The 23,247-nt window shown below is 41.0% G+C and overlaps 2 protein-coding genes across 6 annotated transcripts; one reads left to right on the plus strand and one right to left on the minus strand.

Annotated features, from left to right (window-relative positions):
- The first annotated feature begins 119 nt into the window (after positions 1-119).
- synm (synemin, intermediate filament protein) lies at positions 120-9,299 on the plus strand. The gene is made up of 4 exons (XM_073471250.1): positions 120-934; positions 2,944-3,068; positions 4,596-4,675; positions 4,912-9,299. Exons 1-4 carry the CDS (start codon positions 137-139, stop codon positions 6,975-6,977), a joined length of 3,069 nt encoding a protein of 1,022 aa, XP_073327351.1. The 5' UTR covers positions 120-136; the 3' UTR covers positions 6,978-9,299.
- Positions 8,591-22,433, minus strand: ttc23 (tetratricopeptide repeat domain 23). Of its 5 annotated transcripts, none has more exons than XM_073471244.1 (11): positions 22,242-22,433; positions 20,567-20,732; positions 19,610-19,733; positions 19,073-19,229; positions 18,848-18,973; positions 12,924-13,095; positions 12,679-12,784; positions 11,807-11,934; positions 11,416-11,565; positions 9,691-9,773; positions 8,591-9,594 (listed from the first exon to the last, which is right to left on the minus strand). In XM_073471244.1, exons 1-11 carry the CDS (start codon positions 22,307-22,309, stop codon positions 9,480-9,482), a joined length of 1,395 nt encoding a protein of 464 aa, XP_073327345.1. In that variant the 5' UTR covers positions 22,310-22,433; the 3' UTR covers positions 8,591-9,479. The 5 variants fall into 5 exon arrangements, with proteins under 5 accessions (XP_073327345.1, XP_073327350.1, XP_073327349.1 ...); XM_073471249.1 differs by having other exon boundaries at positions 20,567-20,682; positions 22,242-22,267; XM_073471248.1 differs by lacking the exon at positions 22,242-22,433 and adding an exon at positions 21,552-21,618.
- Positions 22,434-23,247: the final 814 nt, after the last annotated feature.

Raw genomic sequence — 23,247 nt, forward strand, 5'->3', positions numbered from 1 at the left:
CTGGTCGCATATTACATCACACTCGAGCCCACGGACGCACACGCAGATGACACCGGGACAACCTGCCTCCTAAATATACACAAGCAGGACATCTTTTTAAACTCTTTGTTTCTTACTTCTATGATCAGAAGCCACGATGTTGCCTTTCAAGAGAACTTTTGAGGGCGAAAAACAGCAGCTGCAGGAGCTCAACAGCAGACTTGGCCAGTATCTGTCCAGGACGAAGCAACTGGAGCAGGAAAATGCGCATCTGATCGCCGAAATCAACAAACTGAGACAAGCGAGGACGACGGAGCGGGAGCCGAAGTACAAGAGTGAGATGCGGGATCTGCGGAGAATGGTGGGGCAGCTGTCGTTTGAAAAGTCCCAGGCTGAGATGGAGAGGGAGAAGCTATGGCGGGAGCTGCAGATGGTCCAGTCCCTGTGCAGCGAGCAGACCGAGGTGTGCAGGGACATCGGTGGCGAGCTGAAAGGCTACGAGAAGGAGCTCCACCACGCTCACAAGACCAACACTGAACTCCAGCAGCGTTTGCTCCAACTGGAGAACGAGTATCAGTGCATGGAGACCGCGCACAGGCAACAAATGGACCATCTCCGGCGCCAGGTGGAGTCCCGGGTGGTGCCCATCATCACGCAAACTTATCGCGGGCCTCCGGCGGCCTCCGTGGAAGAGGTGCAGGAGTACGCCCGGGGTGTGTCCGAAGGGTGGATGGAGACCTTTGAGATGTACCAGCTGAAGGTGGAGGAGATGGAGCAGTCGATCAGAGCGGACCAGGCGATGCTGAGCGATCTGCAGAGGGAGAAGATGCTGTACGCCTCAGAGTTGGACAAATTACGCGCAGAGGCGGAAAATCAAGGCCAGTTTCAGGCGCACCTCGAGGAACAACTGATGCACATGCACGAGAAATTCCGCTTGGACTGCAGTGAATATCAGGTGAGGGGGAAGTTTATTATGATCTGAAATTATGAATGTGCAAATCAAAATGAATAATCTCCTCTGCATCGCACTGAGCCACGGGGGAGAGGAGAGGCTACTCCCTCTTGGACCTGCCACACCCACTGCTCTTTAAAGGCACTGATGCAGCTGCAGCTGTCAGCGGCTGCTGGAAAAAACATTATCTGGATAATTATCACAGCAACACAGTCTAGGCTGACATTTCTAAAAGGAATAACTATGTTGGTATTCTGTGGCTAAGGATGCAACATTATCAGAATCTCAGAAAATATTATGGTTTCAAATTGATGCTCAATTTTGGGGCCAATACCGATATTAGGGAGTAAAATATATCAGTTGATATACACACATATTTTGCAAAGATATGTACTAATGGAGGCAGTAGACTTTAATGTCCAAAACATCAGTGCACTCAATAATAATTCTTCATCACCCCAAGCATCTTTTTCTAGATTAAAATCTCTAAAAAAAAGTTTACTATCCACAAATATCACACAACATATGCGTAGATACCGATATATATGTGACACGCCAATATCGGCGCATAATATCGGCCAACCGATATATATTTATCGAACTCCAGTTTCATGGTATCCCAGTAATACAAAATTATCACCTAAAGGTTATGTTTGGTTATGGATATGTACAGTGTCCGTTTATTCACTTGGATGGAGGATGGGTGTGGATCTGGATAAAGGGATGGATCCGGGTAATTTCTTTAAGATCACAAGACAGGGCGTCATTTTCATTAAATCCTCAGGGAATAATGGATGGATCTGGATGAAAATAATCAGGCTTATTTGGGTGGCTGGTATCTATGAGAACAATGAGGTGCAGATCCAATAAAAATATAGATCTGGTGGATTATTCGATATTTGGATAAGGCTTGATTGAATTAAAGGGGACTGTGGGTCTTGGCGGAGGTATGCACTCTACTGAGTGCATTATTATTATCAGTGTCAGTAACAATGACCCTAAAAGAAAAGAAAGCAGTGTTTTTTTTGATTGAACAAATGCTTTATTATAATTTCACAAATAATATGTCCTCGATATAAACTTCAAACATACATATTTTTAATAATGCTATTAGAAGTAAAATTAAATAAATGGTACAGTAACATCAATTTTCATACAGCGGTATATTCTGAAACCATTCTGCCGCTGTGACCTGGCCTATTGCATCCCTGGAAGTCGGCTCATTCTGACTTCAGCCTGTCCTAAAAGCACACACATGCCGTAAATGTTGCCTCTGACATTAATGTATCTCTCCCCACCACAAAACATAATGACATTACCAACAGTAAGCGCTGCCTGACATGGTTGTGCTCCTTTAACTGTCAAAAGCATGGGATCTTGCATGCAACATCTGACCTCAGTATTAAAGGATTGAATAGCTTGAGTAGCGAAAAGACAGTCTACCTTCCTCAGTACTTTACGGCTGCTAGATTACGCCGGCCACTTAAACCAATTAGCTGTCAGACTGACAAATCCTTATTAGCCTCCTAAAGATGGAGCCGTAAGCAGGTCAGTCACTTGCAAATGATTACACTGGTTGTGCACTGTGGGGGTGTTCGATTTCGTTACAAAAACACATTTCTCACATTTGACCCTGTGATAAAATATAGAATTGAGCATGATATCTGTTGTATGGTGTCAGGACGTAGGATAAAGGGGTCCACGTGAATAATCCAGTCTGTCGGAGAGATCAGACGGGAAGTGATCAGCCAGTTCAGCGTCTTTCTGCATTAGAAGTCGACATAAATAAACTCAAAACAGAAACAAGTTAACAACTACTGTAGACTGCAGTCAAATAAAAAGTGGTTACAAACTTTATGGTTAACAAGGGAGCAGAATGATTACAGTATTTTCAGTTAAACTGCAGGGATAAACATAAAAAAATGGAAAGACCGCAGACTTGTAAAATTAAATTATGTGCAAAGTGAAAACTTTGTTTTTTCCTTTTTCTTTTTTCTCTCTTTCTTTCGCAGATGGTTATTGAGCAGCTGGAGCGCGAGAGGAACACGATGGCTGACACTATTGCAGAGAAGATGCGAGAGCATCAGCACCTCCTCCAGGTTAAGATGGATCTGGGCATGGAGGTGGCTGCCTACAGGTGATGAGTTTATTCATTTTGGTATCGAGTCAAAACAGTTTTCTAAATGGTTGCTTTGAGTCGAACTGATCCTTTTCACAGCAGACATTTTGATTTGCCATATTAGGAAAATGGTTTTATACTAGTTTCCCAGTAAGCCTCAACAGTGTGGCAATGAACCAGCATGCATTGCTGGCTTTAAGTAGTATGCTTTTTCATGACCTAAAGGTAGGGAAGGCGATTCAGGTCGTCAAATACCGACGCTTTGGGTTAGAATTTCAGGTCGAATACCGTCCAAAAGCGTTGGTATTTGACAACTTGGCAATGAGACTCAACAATCGACTATCTTCCTCCAGAATTGCCTTCCCTACCTTTAAGAAACTCTAAAAGTTTGCAGGTAAATCTTCTCTTTTCAGTGATATCTCCATGCTTTCAAGAACATATTGAAAGCATGGTCAAACTCTTAGCTTAATTAGTGCTTTCATCAAAAAACATTAGAAGAAATCAGCTGCTTGCTTCCTGCCGGTCTTGGCACCAAGTGCTCTGATCTGAACACTCAAACTGAAAAGTAGCGTGGTTTAAACTTTCTCTGTGGTTTATTATAAGTGTTTACGGAGCAAGACACATTATATCTGGCATTTCATATCCTGTAATAGCACATGTGTCACGTCTTCATGCTCCTAACAGAGCCACATACTAACAAGACTATTTTTACTGAAAGGCAAAGTTATTTATAAAACAGTTAACAAACATACCGGCAGTGTATTTCATGTTTGAAGGTATAATATACAGTTGTTTTTTAATTTCATTTATCCTTGTAACATCATTTCCTCTTGCCTCATATCCCAGGTCATCTATACAGTCTTCAACAATTATTTAATTTGTTACCAAAATGTCATTAGCATTGAGCCAATTCCCAGTAATTTGTTTTGAAGATTTTCCACTCCAGTGTGTCTCTATATGGCAGTTCCTCTGCTGGCACATAAGGTTTGTTGTGAATTGTTGGAATGGACAGAATGTTTGCTCAGAGACGTGGCCGTGACAAGTGTTTTTGTCTGTGTCACGAGTCAGCTTTTGCTTGGGGATTCACTGGGAAGTATGGACCGCCCTGCATTGTAGCTGTTATTTTTAGGTCAGTCTCTCGGAAGGCACTCTCCAGAGAGGTTGTCCCTTTTTGAGACACATTGCTTTGCTCAATCGGTTGTAGGTTTTGTTGAAGCATGGCCAAGGAAAGGTGAGCTGTTAAAGCTAATAACTGTAAGGTCTTTATTACATGATAGTGGCTTGTTATGTTTTTGGTGATTAGCACCCTATATGGTCAGGTCCTGGGCTCACACCGTCTTGTAAGCCTGCTGCGTTTAGTTTGAGAAGGTTGAAATGGCAGAGCTGAGTGATGTAGAACGACTTGTGAGGTATTTGTCTTTGATTTTCTTTTTCTATATATGGGAACAAATAATTTTGTTGATATAGGAGGTTAACTTGTGATTTACAATGACTTATTTGCTTTCGTCTTCAAAAGGCATTTTGTCTTGTTTCTCGTTTGTCCAGGGCTCTTCTGGAAGGTGAGAGAGCGGGTCTGCAAGATGCTCACAGGAGGGCGAATCAACACCAAAGAGAAAGAGTAATAGGTACAGTATTTAGAAGTATTATTGTTGTTACATGTTGATTATAGAGTACTTTGTAAGACTGATTTTAAAGGATCTGTTTGACATTTGGCAAATGCTCATTTGCCTTCTTGCAAAGTGTTCGATCAGAAGATCGATACCATCACAAAGAAAAGGGAATGAGCACATTAACTAAAATGTCCAACTATTCCGTTGTAGTATCCATCTAATAATTCCTGCTACTTAATTCTCTGCCCCAGAAATCAGGATGCCTGCGCAGCCCTACACTCCACGAGCTTCCACCTTAACCACCAGACAACATATGGATGTCAGGTACACACCGCCAGCTTCAAACCTGAGAAGATCCCCCGTGCTTCCTCCTGGGTCCAGGAGTCCCTCGAGGGTCATTCCTATCTCAGTTGCAGGCAGAGCTCGGCATGAGAGTCCTGCATCCAGAAGGGACATGATCTCATTCACCAAAGCACGGGCTTCTACTTCTGCCTCTGCTACCACCGCCACCACTACCGCCGCTACTGCCAAAGATAAACAAATAAGCCAGAAAGGAAACCAAATTGGTCAAAATGTGCAGAAAACAACAAGAGAGGAGAAAACTGTGAAAATGGAACAGGTCTCTCGGGGAGAGAACCGAGCCAGTCCCATCGAGTCCTCCACTACTGACACAAAATCAGTGAGAGTGGTGTCACCGCCGATGATGAGCCTGAGCATGAAAACTGAGACAGAAAGCGAAAGGAAAGTGTCAGATGAAAGAGAGAAAGGCAAGTTCAAAGATGAGGAGAAAACTGAGTCAATGGTTAGCCCAAGTGATAAAAAGATATTGGACACGGTGTCTGTGGAGGAGATCATCGAGAAAGTGATAAAACCGGCAGGCTTGGACGCTAAGGTTTGCTCCTCAGGAGAATCGAAGGTAAGGTATCATGTGGAGAAAACTGAGCAGGAGGACGGCACGACTAAGACACAGATCGTGCTGGAGTCCAAAGTGGAGGAAGAGGTGGATATTTCTGAGGACACAGCACTGGAAGAGCTGCTGGGCCTAGGTGTTAAGAAGGTGTCACTGGAGGATATCAAGGACACAGCAACAGGAAGCATGATTCAGAACCTGCTGAGTGGTCTGCAGGGACGCGAGGACCTGGAACATAAGTCTGTCAATGTGGAAATCATCGAGGAACCGGTGGAGTCCTACAGTGATGAGGAGCTTGAGGTTGAACAGATCCAGTCCAGATCTACTTTTTATGAGCCCTCCTCAACATATTTCCAAATTGAGGAGCTAGAAAACGTCCCACATGATGCCCAAATTCAGAAGAGTGATGGTGATGCCACGAAAACCTCCATGACAGATACGGATCATGCCAAGGGCGGATCTGTGAAAGTTCACGAGGTTTCTAGAGAGACCGAACCTTCATATTTCTCCCAGGATCAAGAGCCCGACGAGTATTTTGTCTCCACCCCAGATGATAATCTTTCTGAGGCCGAGGAGGGTGGCGGCATTACCTCTTATGGACATTATGGAATCTTAGATGACCTGTCGGATGAGAGGTATTATCAGGATGAAGCTCTTCCCCCAAGAAGAGTGATTGTAGAGGAGAGTGATGATTACAAGTTCATGTCAGATGATCGCTCGTTTGTCAAAGAGAGCTTCCCCGAGTGCATCATTGAAGAAGAGGTTCGGGTCTCCCCCGTCGTGCAGGAGTCAGTCCTTGAGTTCCTGAGAGAGGACACTCTGGAGCCCAAAGAGCAGCTGAAGGGAGCTCTAGAGAAGCTACAAAGCTCAGTGTCGGGTCCACTGAAGGAGGAGTTGGCTTTCCTCACCAAAGTCAGTCGTGAAAGTCCAGAGAATGTGGCTGTCGATGTCAAAAAAGTGCAACAGTCAAGCGACAATGGCACCGTGACTATAGTTGCAGAGCTGAATGTGTCTCAAAGCCTGGAAGACTCTGGGCTGCTGGAGACAGGAGATGATCTATCCGAAGACCAGATCATGGCAGCTCTCCGATCTTCTAACCTTGGGCTTGGGAAAGCCTTCCAGGGTGGAGCGGGAGGATACAGCGTCAGAGTCTCCAAAGAAGAGGATGTTGCGTATGGTGAAGAGTTTGAAGGTTCCACTAAAGAAGGAGAGTCTGTGTCTGAAATCACTGAGAAACACATTAAATTGGGGCCATCAGAGAAGTCCTTCACCTTCCAGATGGACACACAGGGCAGCCATCCTGAGGCGGCCTCAGTGAAAGAGCTGCAATCTCAAATCTCGGAGACCCCGGTGAAGGTTTTGCAAGAGAAAAGAATAGTTTACCTGGAGAGCCCGACAGATGATTAGGAAGTCAGTCAGAAATATTTTCAAACTTGCCAATGTTACTTGTTGAGGTTTTTCTGATGCAGCAGTCCACACTCAAACACACACACACACTTAAACACACATACACACGCGGCATTAAAGCAGTTTGCAGTTTTTGCAAGTTTTGCAGTAAAACATTAGATATGTAATTGATTTTAGTGCGCTCTTTTACTAGCATGTAACTTTGGAGTACTCAACTGCAACTCAATTCAAGCTAAATTCAGTTCATCAGTCAAAATAACCAAATTAATACATATTTTTGATAATAATTGTGGCTGTACTGCTATTACAAATACTTAGTGCTAATTAATATGGGCAACCATAAATCTACATATTGTAGCAAATTTGTATTTTGGTCATTACTGATGGAGTGCTACGCTGGAATGTTTTTATGTTTTTATAGCTTGCCGTTTGTCTTCAACGAGGTTTGTTTATTCTCTCTAGATTTCTCTATTTTTCTACTAACCTGTGCTGTATAGCATTAACATCCCACTCTGCACGGCACCCGATCACATCACGGCCGTGTCTGCCATGTTGTTGAATCTACATTTAATGCAAGCCAGCATAGGATAGCTAAGGGTAATGAGGTGCTGTGCACTGTTTGCAGATTGGGGCTTTAATTTTACTTTTGACTTGAGCACTGCTGCCAAATGGTATGATCTTAATATATATGCCGGAAACACAGTAGTTTATTTTTCACAGTAGTCAGTGAAGCGCACATAATTTAGTTCACCTTGCAGCTGAGAATTTTACAGTGGGACTAGAGAAGAAGATAATTGTCTTAAGAAAGTTTGAAATGCTAAAATCGAGGTGTAGTGCAAGTGAATATGAAATAAAAAAGTGGTTGTTCAGTTACTAACAATTTTAGGTATTTGCAGTTTATTTGACTTTACTCACAACAAAAGTCACATTACACATTTTGATTAATAAGAAAAAAAATTGCCTGTTATATAACCAAAGCTGGATTACATGGTCAATGTGATTGCTGTGAAGCAGGTTTGTAAAATGTTTGTCTTTACAAGGAATGTAACTGTCACTGCCATATATTTTGTAATTTCCCAACATTTTGATCAGAACAAGTGATCAGGGAGCTGGGAATTCAAAATGATGAATTATACAATTTAGAACTTCATAAAAAGGACTGTCAAAGATGAAAGAATGAAAAGAAGTACTAAGTATCTTAACAAATTAAAAGGATTCATCATTGAGAAAGAAATTATCATCACATGTGGTTTTAATGTACAGTATGTCTTGTCTGGACACCTTTTGCTCGTAGACATGTGTTGGCTTGAAGGATTCACCTTTGTGCTAACATAAGGGTGTGCTCATGACCGTGACTATTTTTGGATCATCAGCTTAGTGGCAATGACTGTTTATTTGAGTTTGTAGTGTTGTGTACTAGTAGCAGAGGCAGAAATGTTCCACTATGATTACAGTCTTGTTACATGTTTCTCCACATTGGCTGCAAAGTTTACACTTTCTAACTGTTGAGCAATGACTACACTGCTTAGCTTTTTGACACTATCATGTAAATGTGCAATGTTTAGCATGAATGCCATGCTTTTATGAATATGTTAAAAAAAAAAAAAAACCTGTTCCATTAAGTGCCCGGATAGAGCATATTTCCACAAATGAGCTCATCTGCAAATGGTAACAATTTAAAGTGGCAACAGACAACCTTCCCACCCCCTAGTGTTTCCAAATGGTCTTATTGTTGGCGCCGCGGTTGCAAAGACAATTGGATAATTTCTGTTTTTTTTAATCAGAGTTGCAAACAACAACACAGGACAAAACATAACTTTATTCAACTGGATTAAGTAACTTCTGTTCCTTTTCCTGGGAGATTTCGTGCCCGGTAGCAGACAAAATTGTTTAGTGACAGTGACGCTTAAAGGGAACCAATTTAAACGCTGATGGTTTATTTCCTGTTACATTGTGCAATCAACCTTTACTTCATAATTTTTACATTAAACAGAAAATTTGTCTATTGCCAATTTAAACAAAACCATGACATCAGTGCACTTAAATTGTGGCTAAGCAAGGAACTGTTGTTAGGAAACAGTGTAATCTGGATACCATGTGCCATTTCACAGCATGAAAAATTCAGCAAACAGAAACTACATTGATGTACGAAGAATGTTTAATGAGTCAAATGTTTATTACATGTAGCCCAACATCATTACTTTTATTGACATAATGATTTCTATTAAACAAATGGTCTTGCTTTGGTTTAAAAGGTTCTAGCCCTTATTTGGAAATTGATTTATATCTTAACATAATTAAAACTTATTGTGGGAATCATTTTGAGTGTGAGTATTTCTTGAAAGCTAACAAAGGACACAAAAATCGTACTGCCAGTGGACAGTGGCTAGTTTTTTGCGCTGGTAGCTGCCAGTATTATCTAACAGATATATACATTTATATAAAGAAATGTATGTCAGTAGTTTTTGGTACATACCAGCAAAGTAATTGTAGTGATACAATTTAAGAATCAGACATAGAGTTTCCATCATTGCTGCTGGATGGTAAGACTGAGAATGTGTGAGGCTTTGTTTTCTTTCTGCCTTGCCTCTGTTGTCTCTCAGCCACCTCAGGTGCCCTGCAAAACATATATACATGGTCTTATTCCAGCTCATGTTTTCCTCTACTGTAATCATGCCACTAAATAAAATCAACTGTAGTCATGCAGATTTACCGAGCCAACATGTCCACAGCTTTTTTTGTAGCTTTTGTCTTCTTGTGCTGAAGACCGTACAACAAACTCTGAATCTCCAGGCACTGCAAGAAAAAAAAAAAAAACAACATTAACAACAGCAGAGTGAGTGGAAGATGAGCGGTGCAACTCATACTCAAGAGGGGGAATAAACACTTCATAGCAACATGGGAAAGCACTAAACATCCCAAAATAACCACTGTAGCTGTCCAAGGTTTATATAACACCTGTGCTGACCACTCGGAGTGTCAGGTCAACTAGGGGGATTTGCTAGATATATTACGAGGGCTCCAAATCAACAACCCAGGAATCTGAGGTAGTTAACTCGTCAAATTAAAGAAGCAGTCTGAGTCACTTTCCATTCCTCATTTAGTTTGGTCCAATCCAATGAGAGGAGTGAGCAATGACTGCCTAACTCTATGATGTTAAAAAATATTGGGTAATTTAACAAAATTCCAGAAAAGTCTAACCAAAAACAGATGTAATTTGATAACTGTGTGTGATGCAACAGACAGAATAAAGGCATGCCTGCTGTTTCTGTAATAATCATGAACAAGATGTGAGGAGAACTTCGTTAAAGTTGGGAAAGTGGAAGAGAAAAGTTTTCCTCTTCACCGGGGAAAGTAAAACACTATGTAATCTGGAACAGATCCATCTGGCCTCCTGGATGTTTTCACCGTTGCTAAGGTTGATGTAATGGAAGGCCTTTTTTTCAGCAGCACTTCAGAGGGAGAGGGAAATGTCAACTGTATGTTAGTGTGTGTGTGCTATTGTTCGCTTTGTTTTTGTAGTAATTCCTATGTACTGTATCTATTGCATGAGCTCAGTCAGAGTAAGGACGGTGTCACGATGACAGGAAACGAATGTCCTGACATATCTGCTCTGTGTCAGGGTACTTCGGAAAGGTTACCAGTCGGTGTGGAGAGAGTGAGGCCTGATGTACCCTCTCAGTGCAGAGGGGGGACTTGGAGCCCCCCTCTGTCAAAACAAATCAACATAGCAACCGGGCTCCTTTACTTACAAGCATGAAGAAGCTATTGTAGTATATTTGGCGGGCGGCAAAACTGAGCTCATACGGCAAACGTGTGGTAAAACTGAATGTGAAAAACAAAAACACTTGTTACATAAGGAATAAACAGTAACATCTCGAGGACCATGATTCAATTAAGTAGAAGGCTGCTCTCTATTCAATCCATTTTTCCTGTAGGACATAAGAATGTCACTTTTTTTTCTAAGGACATAATTGCACGGCACACTAATTGGGGTCAGTGTCCCTTTAATTGACAGCAGTTAGCAGACTGTCATTCTCTTTCCAAAGTTGTGTGGCCCATCTGTCAGGCTCCATCCAGACTGAGGAAACACAAAGTCACGCCGTGTGATATTTTACACCAGGGAGGACGGCTCTGCACACTGCACCCTTCCAAGATTAGCCTGCGACTCTGATAGCGCTGAGCTTCAGGGACGACGGTGGAAATAGCTCATCTCAACATGACAGGGACTCTTTGTGTGTATATTTTGAACAGGAATCTCACTGGTGTTGATAGACACACCCGCTGACTCCTGGCCTTTTATTAAATCCTCCCACATACTTTGGCAGTGTTTGATAACAGTAACTTCTACTCTGCCTGGCATCTCTAATATGAATTTACAGGTTGCAGCCAAGATAAACATCAGCTGTGCTGTTTGTATATTGGAACTTGTGATTACCTTTGTCATGGTCCTGTGAGCCTGCTTCATCCTGCCCTCAGTCATCTCCACACTTCCTATGAGCTGAAGCGTGTCTGCTACCTCGGCACTCAGCTCACCGAATGTAGATCTCTTTGTAGCGAGAGAAGCCCTCTGGATCTCCATGCATCTCTGCACAGGTACAGTAAAATCAGGTAAACTATCTCTTGCTATCAGTGGTGAGAGCCACACCCTGTTTAGCAGGTGGAATAAATCCCCAGACGATTACAAACTGAGGGCGTTTCCAAGGTGCTGCTCTCGGAACAAAATATAATCGGAAAAAACATTACAAAATTTTAAATGTCTAGTCTCAGTATAGTGACACTGCCTCACTGTTCCTACAGATGTCTATGTTGGTAACAGTGTGTGTGACCTCTTGTTGGCCATTGAAGAGGAGGAAACGGCAGTAATCATCCTGAGCAGTGAGAAAGGCTGGATCATGTGGACCTGCAGAGTTCTTGTAAGCGCTTAGACTCTGCTCAAAGTAGTGACCCGCAGACTCTACACCGGCATAGAGAAAAACACACAAATGATGCATGTTAGATTACAGCAGTAATTGACAGCAGAACAATGCAAAATGTGCTGCTATAGAATCGATGCAATTAGGGCTGCAACTAATGATTGTTTTCATCATCAAATAATCTGTCCATTATTTTCATAATTCGATTAATCAATTAATAATTCAGTTAATAAAATGTTGAAAAAAAGTGAATAATGCTTGTTCACGAGCACAGTGTCATCTTCAAAATGCTTCTTTTGGTCAACTAACAGTTCAAAATCCAAAGACTCTTCATTTACTATCATATATGACAAAGAAAAAGGCAAAACCTGACATTTTAGATGCTGGAACCAACAAATGTTTGGATATGAAATGGAGGATACGATTACATGGATTATCAACATAGTTGGCATTTATTTTTTTGATTGGCTAACCAATTAATTGACTATTCATTGCAAATGTAAATGCAATAAGATCATTTTTAGATTTTTCTACATAAATCCTTAGCATTGTCTTAGTTCCAGATGTTACGCTTGACGTAGCTACCATGTAGCATATACTGTATTTGCCTCAAGAGAGCTGACATCATGCTGACATGACTGAACTCGTCTTCAATAAGACTAGTATAAGTCTGGTTTCCATAACATCATCACAAAGAATTTGACATATAGGAAGACAACGAGATATTCAATTCCTAATTAACCCCTTGTTGCTCAGGCCTGGCCTGTATCTGAGAATAAACTCACCATTGTGATTGGGCTCTGCTGCAGCAGAAAGGATGAGGGCCAGGCTGTGGGAGATCTGAGCCCCCTCCAGTTCCTCTGAGCTGTGACTCACAGCAATGGCATGAGCCTAGCAGAAACCCCCATGTGAAATAAGACAGATCACATACCATCAAAATTAAGAGGTGTGGGAACATTGCCTTAACAACAATGTGTTTATTTGTGTTAGATAAGAGCTGTGTATGATGTGCAAGTGACGTGCCCCTTGCCTTGGTGAGATGCTCTATGGCTCGGTCCAGATGACCTTTGTCCTGTTCAATAGCAGCCATGTCCCTATAGACAGAACAAGTCTTCTCCAGCTGACCGCAGTCCTTCAGCAGTTGCAAGGACTTCTCACACTGGCTTAATGCGTCCTCTTGTCTGTTCTGTCTCCTATAGACCCTATAGAACAGAAATGGACAGCCTGTCAGAGACAGAAAGACAAACAAAGATAGTGACCAGTTCAGCCTACTATATAAGGCAGCAGGGAGGAGTAATGATTAGTGAGTAACCCTTCAAGTAGTTCTAGTCTCTGCCGAAGTATACTTGAGCATAACACTAAAACCATCGCAGATATACCCATCAGCCTGCACTTCATTACTTTCAGGCTGTTTTACATCACTGAAGAAACTGCTTGGTGTCCAGCCAATCCCAGACCCAACAGAGTGGTGAAAGCGGCAGTTGAAGCCTGGTGGAGGGCAGACTATAATAGGGAACGCTTGCACATTGGCCTTTTAACTGTTTTTGGCTCCTTCTTTTCATAAGTCTTTAACCGTCTCCTCTGGGACTGAGGGTTACGCTGCTCCTAGCCCCCCTTTTTTAACTACAGCCTCTCAGACTCTGACAAAAAACTCCTGCAGTGTGTTCAAACTCAGAGTTGTGCATCTATAACAATCTGTACAAGTGACTTAAGCTTCACATATTTTGCTAATGATGTCTTTGCTCTTTTAAAAAGAAACTCACTTCCTGTCATACTGTACTGTAAAGCTGCTTGGGCTTCTACAGGGCAGTCCAGTGGGAGAGAGAGGATGAGACGATGGCTGCATTAACCATTGAAGGGACCTTGGATCCATCAGGCTGCTCTGCTAACAGCTTCAACCAATCTAATGGACTCTAAATTTAATTCAGCTCTCCAGTCAAGGGGGTGGCCTTTCTCAGAGGACACAGTGCTCGCTACTGTACAATCTCTGGCTACACGGCTGTCACACAGTGGTACAGGAAACTCCTTTTCACAAGTCAAGTCTATCCACAGCCACACTGTGTGAAGCATCATTGTCTGTGGTTATCTGAATGACAATTCAATCAATCAGTAAATCTGTATAATCATCTGAATTAAGGTTTTATCCAACATGCCTTTCTTTAGCCAGTATTGTGTTATGCTCACACCCCAGCACCACATGAATCGAGATATTCATGGCTCACTGGTTAAAAGCCAGCAGCACAGGTTACAAAAACACTGCGATGGTTCATTTCTTCTGATTTTCCCATAAATCCAAGATTATCCTAACATGCCATGATGGATACTCGGAGTGCCCCTCCCATAAGTGTTCATGGGGCAGGCACTTCAGGTCCTTTTAGGGCAGCAATGATGGCTGAAGCCAAGCTACATTCCTGCATGGCTTGAGTCCTGCCATTCTGCCTGCATGGACGGACGGAGACAATACCCCTCTATCCTCTCATTCACTCTGCATCCTTACGCACTTCCTGGCAGAACCGTAATATGCCACATCCAGCTGAAATCTACTAAGAGTACACAGGGCAGGGAATTAATATAATCAAGGATTCATAGATGTGTTTCCAAACAAGCCACACAGTCCTCTTTTGTAAACGTTTCCAGAACATAGTTGACGTAAGTTTGCTCTGGGCTTTTTGCTCGGAAAATGATACAGTAAGGCCAAGCAAAAGTGAAAACAGAGGGACAAAAACACAACAGCATGTTCCAGAAAATTTGTATGCTGCCTTACACAGATGGCATACTGATTGATGAGGCTTTTTATAGTGTTTTCCCCCAGGTGGATATGGGTAAGAATACAAAACTACCTGCTCACTCTCGGGTAGTGACTCAATCTTAGCCATTTACAGTAGAAATCTGTGCTGGTTTTATTTCAGCCAACTAATCAGAGACGATTTTACATCTGGAACAAGAGCTACCTTTTTGGAAGGAAAACAAGCCAACTGTGGATCCTAAAGGAAGAATAACACTGCTTATTAGCATACAGCAGCTATGAGTATTTACACTATAGCTGCATTCCAAATAACATACTGTACTTTACCAGCCGCGACAATGTCGGCTGTGATGTTTTTTACCTTGTGAGTCTGTGTGTCATCATGACACAATGTGGTCCTGGACACACCCTTTACCACAGAAGCAGTTTTGAGTACTTTGCCAGGTGTTTATATATCTGTCTGTCTCTCTGTCTGTGGACAGGTTTTGTCAGCGCGATAGCATCACAACCATGCAAGATACAGTCATGAAACCGCACAGGTTTGTAGCTGAGATCAAAATGAAGGCTACACTGAAGGATGAGTGTGGTCCAACCAATGAGCACTGCGTAAAATTACTGCAATAATAAAGTCGTAACAGACAGGTGTCGGGGCTAGTGTGATTCCAATCGCCAGATGGTCTCTCGTTCTTTAAACTTTTAGTTTAAACTGCAGCTGCCCTAAAAAAGTACATACTGTTGAATGCAGTCTGAAAAAAATTAGACCCTCTGCAGTTTGTAGAGCAAAATTTGAAGTAGAAAGAAAAAGTATGCAGTTTGAGCTGTAATCTGTTTGTGCTCTCTTGGAGGCTCAGCCAATGTGACATATCTTCTGCTGTGCAGAGGATTGTGGGTCAAAATAGCCAAAAAAGGATGCTGGCTTTCATACTGCAAAAATGCAACCAGATGCAGTACAACATCCTGGTGTTTTTGGCACACACACAATGTATTGGGACATAGCTGGGCTGAATCTTTCTAAAAGTTAAAGTAGTATGAGTATTGGAACGAAGCATATGTCTGAATCTAGTCAATAGCCTACATGGCTGCTGATTTCCACGTCAGCACAAACTCTGGAAACTCTCTGCACAAATTTGGTAAACAGAGAGTGTATACTGATGCTAATATGATGCATTAAAATTAAAAGTTTAGGGTGGGGAAATCACTCAACAAGAGATGATTTATAAAATACATTCTCAAATTGTTTAATTGAATAAAATTGATCAGCTAAAATGCAGATTTATGATAGCAGTTATAAAGAACCAAAGAAATTAAGTCATCTGAGCAACCATGGCCAAGACCCACACAATAAATGTGAAACTAACAATAAAGCCTCCTTGTATCAAAGTGCTCATCTGGCTGATCATAAGTGCACACCTTGAGTGTGAATCTAAAACCCGGCAGAATGTTTGGACCGGGATCTGTAAGAGAGCTGAGCTTGGGTTATTGTTCCAGGCTTTGGTGGGAACATTCCCCTCCATCACAACAGTGTTGACTGACAGAGCTTTTAGAAGCATGCCAAATTCTTAGTCATCACCCAACAAAAGAGATTTAGTAAGCTTACACACCAGCCAGAGTCTGCACATTTTTTCAATTACACACATCATGTCAACAAACTCTGACTCTCTGAAACAGACCAAGATGGCATCATTTACAAATTCCTGTGAGTGTAGCTCACCTCAGCTGCTGATAAGGATTGTTTACTGTAAACGCAGCAGGAATATTGCTCCAGTTTACCTCTCAGCAGGTCTTCAAAACATGGGGTCATACGTACAATGTCAAAGATTTATATTCGAGAGCGTTGCTTTAAGATGGGATCGCCCGTTGAAACACTGTAACCCTACTACTGTCTTTTCTTATATACTGATTTATGACTTTTAAGACAAGAGCAGTTCTTTCAAATCTCTTTTTCTTAATTTTAGTTAAGAGAACAATATTTTAAAATTCTGACAAGATAGGCTGCTTACAAGGCATGACAAACATTGTGAGGTTGTCTAATGTTTTGATGGAGACAGGCCTGCATTTTACTGGGTTTTGCAATTCCACAAAACTTATAGATACATGCACCCATGTCAAAGTTATATACACACATTAACAATACCAACATTTACAATAAGTGCATAAATTATTTACTGAGTCAAAACAGCGAAATAAACTCTTCATTCACAAAAAAATATTCTGGATCTAAAAGCCTCGTCTCTCTCTAGAAATGTAATATCTAAGATGGTGAACTAAGGATTTTTCCGACAAAGAAAAGAAAAACCAAGATGAATAAATTAATGTTTCTGTAAATGGAGTCTGGTGGATTTTGCCGAAAGCAACGTAGCTTCTGTTTCTGGTTAAACAATAAGGATTTTCACTCTTTCATAAAAAAGTTATATCTTTGTAGGGATCCATTAGATGGTAAAAATAACAATCTGAGCCTGTCAGCGGCAAAAACAGGCACTTTAGTGGATCTACTTCAACCGCGAAGTTGCCCTTAAAGATCAACTGGACCAATTCCAAAACTTTTTCTGCATATCTGTCATTTAGACCCCAAAATATGTAAACATAGGAAGTTTAAAAATACTGGAATTCCCCTTTAACATGATACAAATTAATATAAACACAGTAGTGGGATGACCTCAACCCAGGTAAGTCTATACTTAATTTCCGGGTTGTGTTTCTAATTTCACCCACAGCGATCTAAGCTATGACAAGTGGCTGCTATTTTTTAAGTGGCCAGGCTCCACAGTTCCCAGGCTATCAGTTGCTCTTACACTCGATCTCTGTGCATGGTCTCTTCACCATGATCCACTAAGTCTTTAATCTTTCCCTGAGCCCTGGGACCTCTGTTGTCAATACCACCATCAGGTTACAAATGCATGTTGTAAATTGGTAGAAACAAATCAATAATATGGAAATGGTGTGAAGCAAACAAAGCAGCTGACATTTAACAAGGAAATAAAGGGCTCTGTAACGTCTCAAGGAGTAAACCAGTCTGTAAAAGCAATGTCTAAGAGTGGTATGAGGTGAGAGAGGTTAATAATTAAGGAGGGAGTAAAAGCTAGAGCGGAAGAAAAAAGGAAAAAAGGCAGAAACCGTATGGAGAAAGGGGGGAAATGCTTTTAAAAAGGAAGAGGAAGGCCCCGCTCCCATCTGTGCCTGTGCTTGAGCAGTGACTGGATGAGTGGACGTGCAGAAACCCCACCCAGCAGGTCTCTAAGCATCATTACGACAAAACACCCACGCTGACTGCTAAGTGGACTGGACAACAGGAGGGGAAAACCTTGATTTGTTAAGTTGTTGTTTATAAGACATCATGAAATAATGGTGTTTTTATCAGCACAACTTGGTCAGCAAAAACCCCCTTCTCTCAGAAAAAAGAAAAAAAAAACATGTGAAAGGTTGGTTTAATGCAATTAAGAAGGAATGTAGTGCCATCTTGTGGTCAAACTTAAACATGAGGTACTGTATTTGAAATTGGGAGAGTTTAAAAAACAAACAAATATTATTTAGTTATAATAACAATTTGTGAGAATGTGAAAGCATTCTGGCTATACTCCGCTATACATATCCCTCTGAAAAGGCCTGACCTTTGACATGACTGGGAATAGCATCAATTTATTTGGATCAGCCTGAACATGATACTACAAGAGTCACAGGAAATAAATAGAGCAAATCACCTGATTACCAGGCAGCGATGCCAAAAAAAAAAACAAAGTAGCAGCTGCTACGACAAATACTGCGTTACAACCTTCGGTCTACTGTATATTTACCTCTTTTCTATTTTTATTAGATATTGGCGTATTGCAGATATATTGGTATCTGCATATATGTTGTCCAATAATTATTAATTCCTGGTGAAATTTACCGTTTCTGTGCTGCATTGGTCATGTTTTTTTTTTACTTTAAAATATACTTCCTCCATTGTGTGCATATCTTTGTCACGTTTCTGATAACTACACTTGAGGATCATTGCAAAAAACTTTAGTTTCTGTTTATATTTCTGTTTATAGAAAAATATTAACTGATATATAGATATTCTAATTTTATTTTACTTTCCAACATTGGTATTGGCCCCAAAAATCCAGTAGTGGTCGAGCTCTTATGTTATCTAAAAATCTGCTGTGTGCTGCTGCTGCTGCTGCTAAAATCAAAAAGGAAATCAAAAATCACAAAATTGTTTTCTGCACCTGGATAGACTTGTGGAGATTTCCACCTCTGTGTTTATCTTCTCTTCCTGGCTGATGCTACCACGTTGATGAAGCTCCTCAACAACTTGTTCTGCCTCCAGAAAAGAGGATTCTGCCTCCTCAAGAGTTTAAGAGTCAAGGAGTTACTCAGCTTGTTAATCGAGTTGATATTTCTGTTCATTCCCAATATTTGCACTAATGTTAAATATATCATTACAAGGATATTTGGCTGTGGTCAGTGAAGCAGCTCCCTGTGTGAGGTGTATGCTCAGGAGACACATGAGAATCTCAAGCTTTTTTTCCCTGCAGGAGGAGACGGAGGAGCAGAAAGGCAGCAGCTCTCTGGCAAGAGCGGCGTGCTCCTTGGCCTGCAGTCCCCAGCCTGAGGGAACAAAGAGACACCAATGAGTGCAAACTGAACAGCATGCCAACTCTCAATCTGAACACATCTGAACCACATGGAAATCTACTAATGTAGTAGATAAATAACTATAAATCATAGGTTGCTACATGGATTAATCACAGTACGCAGAAGTAGTTTGGAAAGACTGTCCTACAATTTTTTTTTTTTTTTTAAACACACGATGAGTCATCTGTCATGGATAAAAAGAAGTCAAATAATAGGTGTGATTACAGGTGCATCACTCAAAGACTGCCAAATGCTTTATGAATGTGTCTTAAGTGGTAGTTTTTGAAAAATATATTTAATAATTTGCAGTTAAGATTTACAATGTATTCACCGTATTAAGTTTTCAAAATTACCTTTGAGCTGGAAATATGCTTTAGCCAGTCTGACATGGGCCTGGGCTAGTTTCAGATGTCCCTCCCCATGCACCAGCCTAGTCAGAGCCACGCAACGCACCAGGTCCTGGATGCAAGCATCAAACTGAGCAGATACAGGAAATGATTGTCATTAGCACTTTTTTATACAGAAAATGAGCCATTGTTTTATATCATTGCAAATGGAATATCTTTATCTAATATAATATTTAATCAAGACAAATCAAACAATGAGCACCCGCACACGATTACCTGGGTATGAATGGGTTTTTGCAGTATCCAGTAACATCTTGTCCTGGCTTCAAAAACCTAGATAAGGCTTTATCCTGGTTTTTAGAAACTAAGATATTTCTGGAGTACTCTGACAGAGACTAGGAAACTGGCATGTAAACACCATCTCCACCATATGACTGAAATAGGGCTAGACCGATAATGGTCCTGGCTGATTATCAGTTAGAAAACCCGTAACTAGATTTTTTTTCCCAAAGCGTTCAGCCCTAGTATCCTCTCACAAAATGTTCCACCCACAACAATATCTGATTGGCAACATGTCACAATGAATAGCCTATAGACACTGAATAATCTGAATCCGCAAAGTAACTATTAACTAAATTGATCAAATACATGTAGTGGAGAGGAAGTATAAAGTAGCAGATAAAGGAAATACTCCAGTACCTCAAAATCTTACTTAAGAACAGTACTTTCATCACTGGTTTTTGACACAAAGATTTTCATTTTTACTGCAAATGAATATTGGTTACAAACATCGGTTGTCAGATTTCTATATCTGCCATATCGGTCGACACCTAAAATTGGGTCAATGACAGTTACTGGCTGCAGTCTGCTGAAAGCAGTCTGTGGAGACACATCTTCTGAGCACACCTACATGAAAAAATACCTAACAGCGTCTAAAATATATATATTTGTTATGGTACCTACCTCCTGGTTGTCTTCGTGGGCCTGAGCTCGGCTGTCAAAGTGTTTGAGCTTCCCTTCAGGTGGCATCATAAGAAATTCCTTGTTGGCATATCCTGTTTGTGAGGGACTCAGCACACCTGAGTCACATAGAGGAGATGTATTCACGCCCCCGTCGGTGCTCCCCATGCTGTCAAACAAGTTACGTCGATACATTTTTAGCACATTTTAAAGGAAAAACACGTTTGGCATCCCTATCTAGCACACTAGTCCACCCTGAAAGCCTCTTATGAAGACTTTAAAGACAGAATAATGCGGGATACTAAGTTATGTTACCTTCAACGTCTACCTTGATGGATTCATGGGTAAAACAAAAATGCCAGTAAGAAGAAATGACTTACTCAGCCGGAGACACGGAGGAACTGAGCCGTGTTTTTGTAATTTGGTGACTATCAGCCATTTTTCACACACAATTAAAGTGAGAAATGTGTGATTTCAGCTAGCTAACGTTGACGTTGACGGCGCCATCTACACTTTGTGTTCTTCACGTTTTTGTTACCGTGGTTACACTTTGCGTGTCATCTCGCGTGAACTAAGCGCTGTTCCTCCTTCACTACTGTGCTCGAAATAACTGAAAAAATACATCTATATGTGTATAATTATATCTTAAGTGATACGCTTTTGTGCTAAAATCATGCCACTCGCAGGAGATAGTCTCCCAAAGCCAGACTTGTGGTCGTGTGTCGTTGTGGGAGAGAAGTAGGTGAGGAATGCCTTTCTTGAACATACACGGACACCTCATGGAAGTGGGGTGCATTCAAGAACATGCGCTGTTCTTAAAAGAACTCAATGTAGATGTCTTGCATTGATTTTACAGTGTGATTTTCCAATGAAACGGCGAAGTGAATCGACAAAAGGGGAAAATACGTTCTCAGGTAAGTACAAATACACTAGGAAATAACGTAGGTTTGTATTTAAGATGTTACTTGCTAATGGATCTTGCTCTTACCTGGTTTCTGCTCATTTAAAGCCACCCAGAACTGTTTTTACTATGGGTCATCCCATGCCAACTCGCCCAGCACCCAGAACTTTTCTCAGTTCATGTCATGGATTTTCTTGAAAAAGAAATAATGTTGATGTATTAATTTGATTACTGTAACCATTCAGCAACAGCTATTTAGATATATACACATTGACAAGCTTCCTAAGGGTCTCTTGCAAGTTCAGGACAAATTGTCAACCAATTTATAATTCAATAGAATTTTCAACATTTTTTTATCTTCAAGAAAATCCATGAAATGAACTGGGAGGCCCTAGGTGAGCTGGCATGGAATGACCTCTGTACATTTCTAAATATATATGCTAACTTTAAAAAGAAAAAATGCATTACACTTGTTATTGGTTCATGCAGTTTGGTGAAATGGAGTTATTCCCAAACCAGTGAAACTTTGAGTCTAATTAGCCAGAGTAATTGTAAAACCCCTGTGTGGTTGTGCAGGTCCTTTAAGATAATTAATTGTGTCTGGGAATATGCAGCAGTAGATAAATCACAATAAATGACATGATTACAGCCTTAAGGCAGGCCATTATTGCCTGATCGGTAGGCCCTGTCTCAAAAAGGGCCCATGTGTTAAAATCTAGTTGTTGTTGTTGAAAATTCCTTTATTAATTTCTGTTAATCAAATTGTACACAGCATACCTGGGGTCAGGAATTCCATTGTTGAAAAATTGCTCATAACGCACAGAGGTGTGACAGATAGGGCCCATTATCTTATTATTGCACCAGGGCCCCCTAACAGGTTGTTCTGGCAATGTTGGTCACAGGGTGCTAGATTTAGTAATGGCAAAAAATGTGTGCTCAAGTCATCACATGCATCACACATCCGATGGATGTGTGTGATCTGTTCCTAGGGGACCCCAGCCCTGCATGTTCTAGCTGTTTCCCTGCTCAACCACACCTGATTTAAATGATCAGCTCGCCATTAAGCTCTGCTGAAGCCTGATAACGACCCATTTATTTGAATCTGGTGTGTTGGAGCAGGGAAACAACTACAAGATGCAAGGCAGACGGCCTCCACTGATGGATATAGATATGCATTCGCATTTGTGAATCAAAAAATGATTTTCCATTGTTCTTACAGTGTGTCAAACCTGACCGTGGATACTGCTCCCTTAGGCTCATTGTTGTTGTAGAATAAAAATAAACCATCGTAATTTATGAACACATAAGTAATAGACAAACAGAGCAATATCAGCTGTCAAAATTATATAGTGTCCAGTATCTTAGCTGGACCTGACTAAAATCACCTGACTTAAATCTGTCCTCTGAACACTATGAATGTTATACATTTTCCTTATCCTAATTATTTGTTTATCAAGGCACAGTGTTACTGAAATGCCATGCAATCTAAAGTCTCAAACAAAAAAATATATTTTGAGTCAGGGTTTTTCTCCTCTTCTTGCAGTTTTTCTCAGTTGTGTATATATATACAAGAACTGGATCTCTGCATACAAGTCTGAAAACTCGAACCTCATGTATCAAAACCAAAACCAGGACTGCTAAACTCTCAGCATAATTCCACTGTTATCACTCAAATAGACAGCCTAAATCAAATTTTTGCAAAACTCTCAACAGAATCTCATCACTTTGTTCACCTGGAAGAAACTGGCCTTCAAAATACCAAACCCTGATTACCATTTCTCAG

Source organism: Pagrus major, chromosome 8 (genome assembly GCF_040436345.1).
Source record: "Pagrus major chromosome 8, Pma_NU_1.0".
In the NCBI taxonomy this organism is placed as follows: domain Eukaryota; kingdom Metazoa; phylum Chordata; class Actinopteri; order Spariformes; family Sparidae; genus Pagrus; species Pagrus major.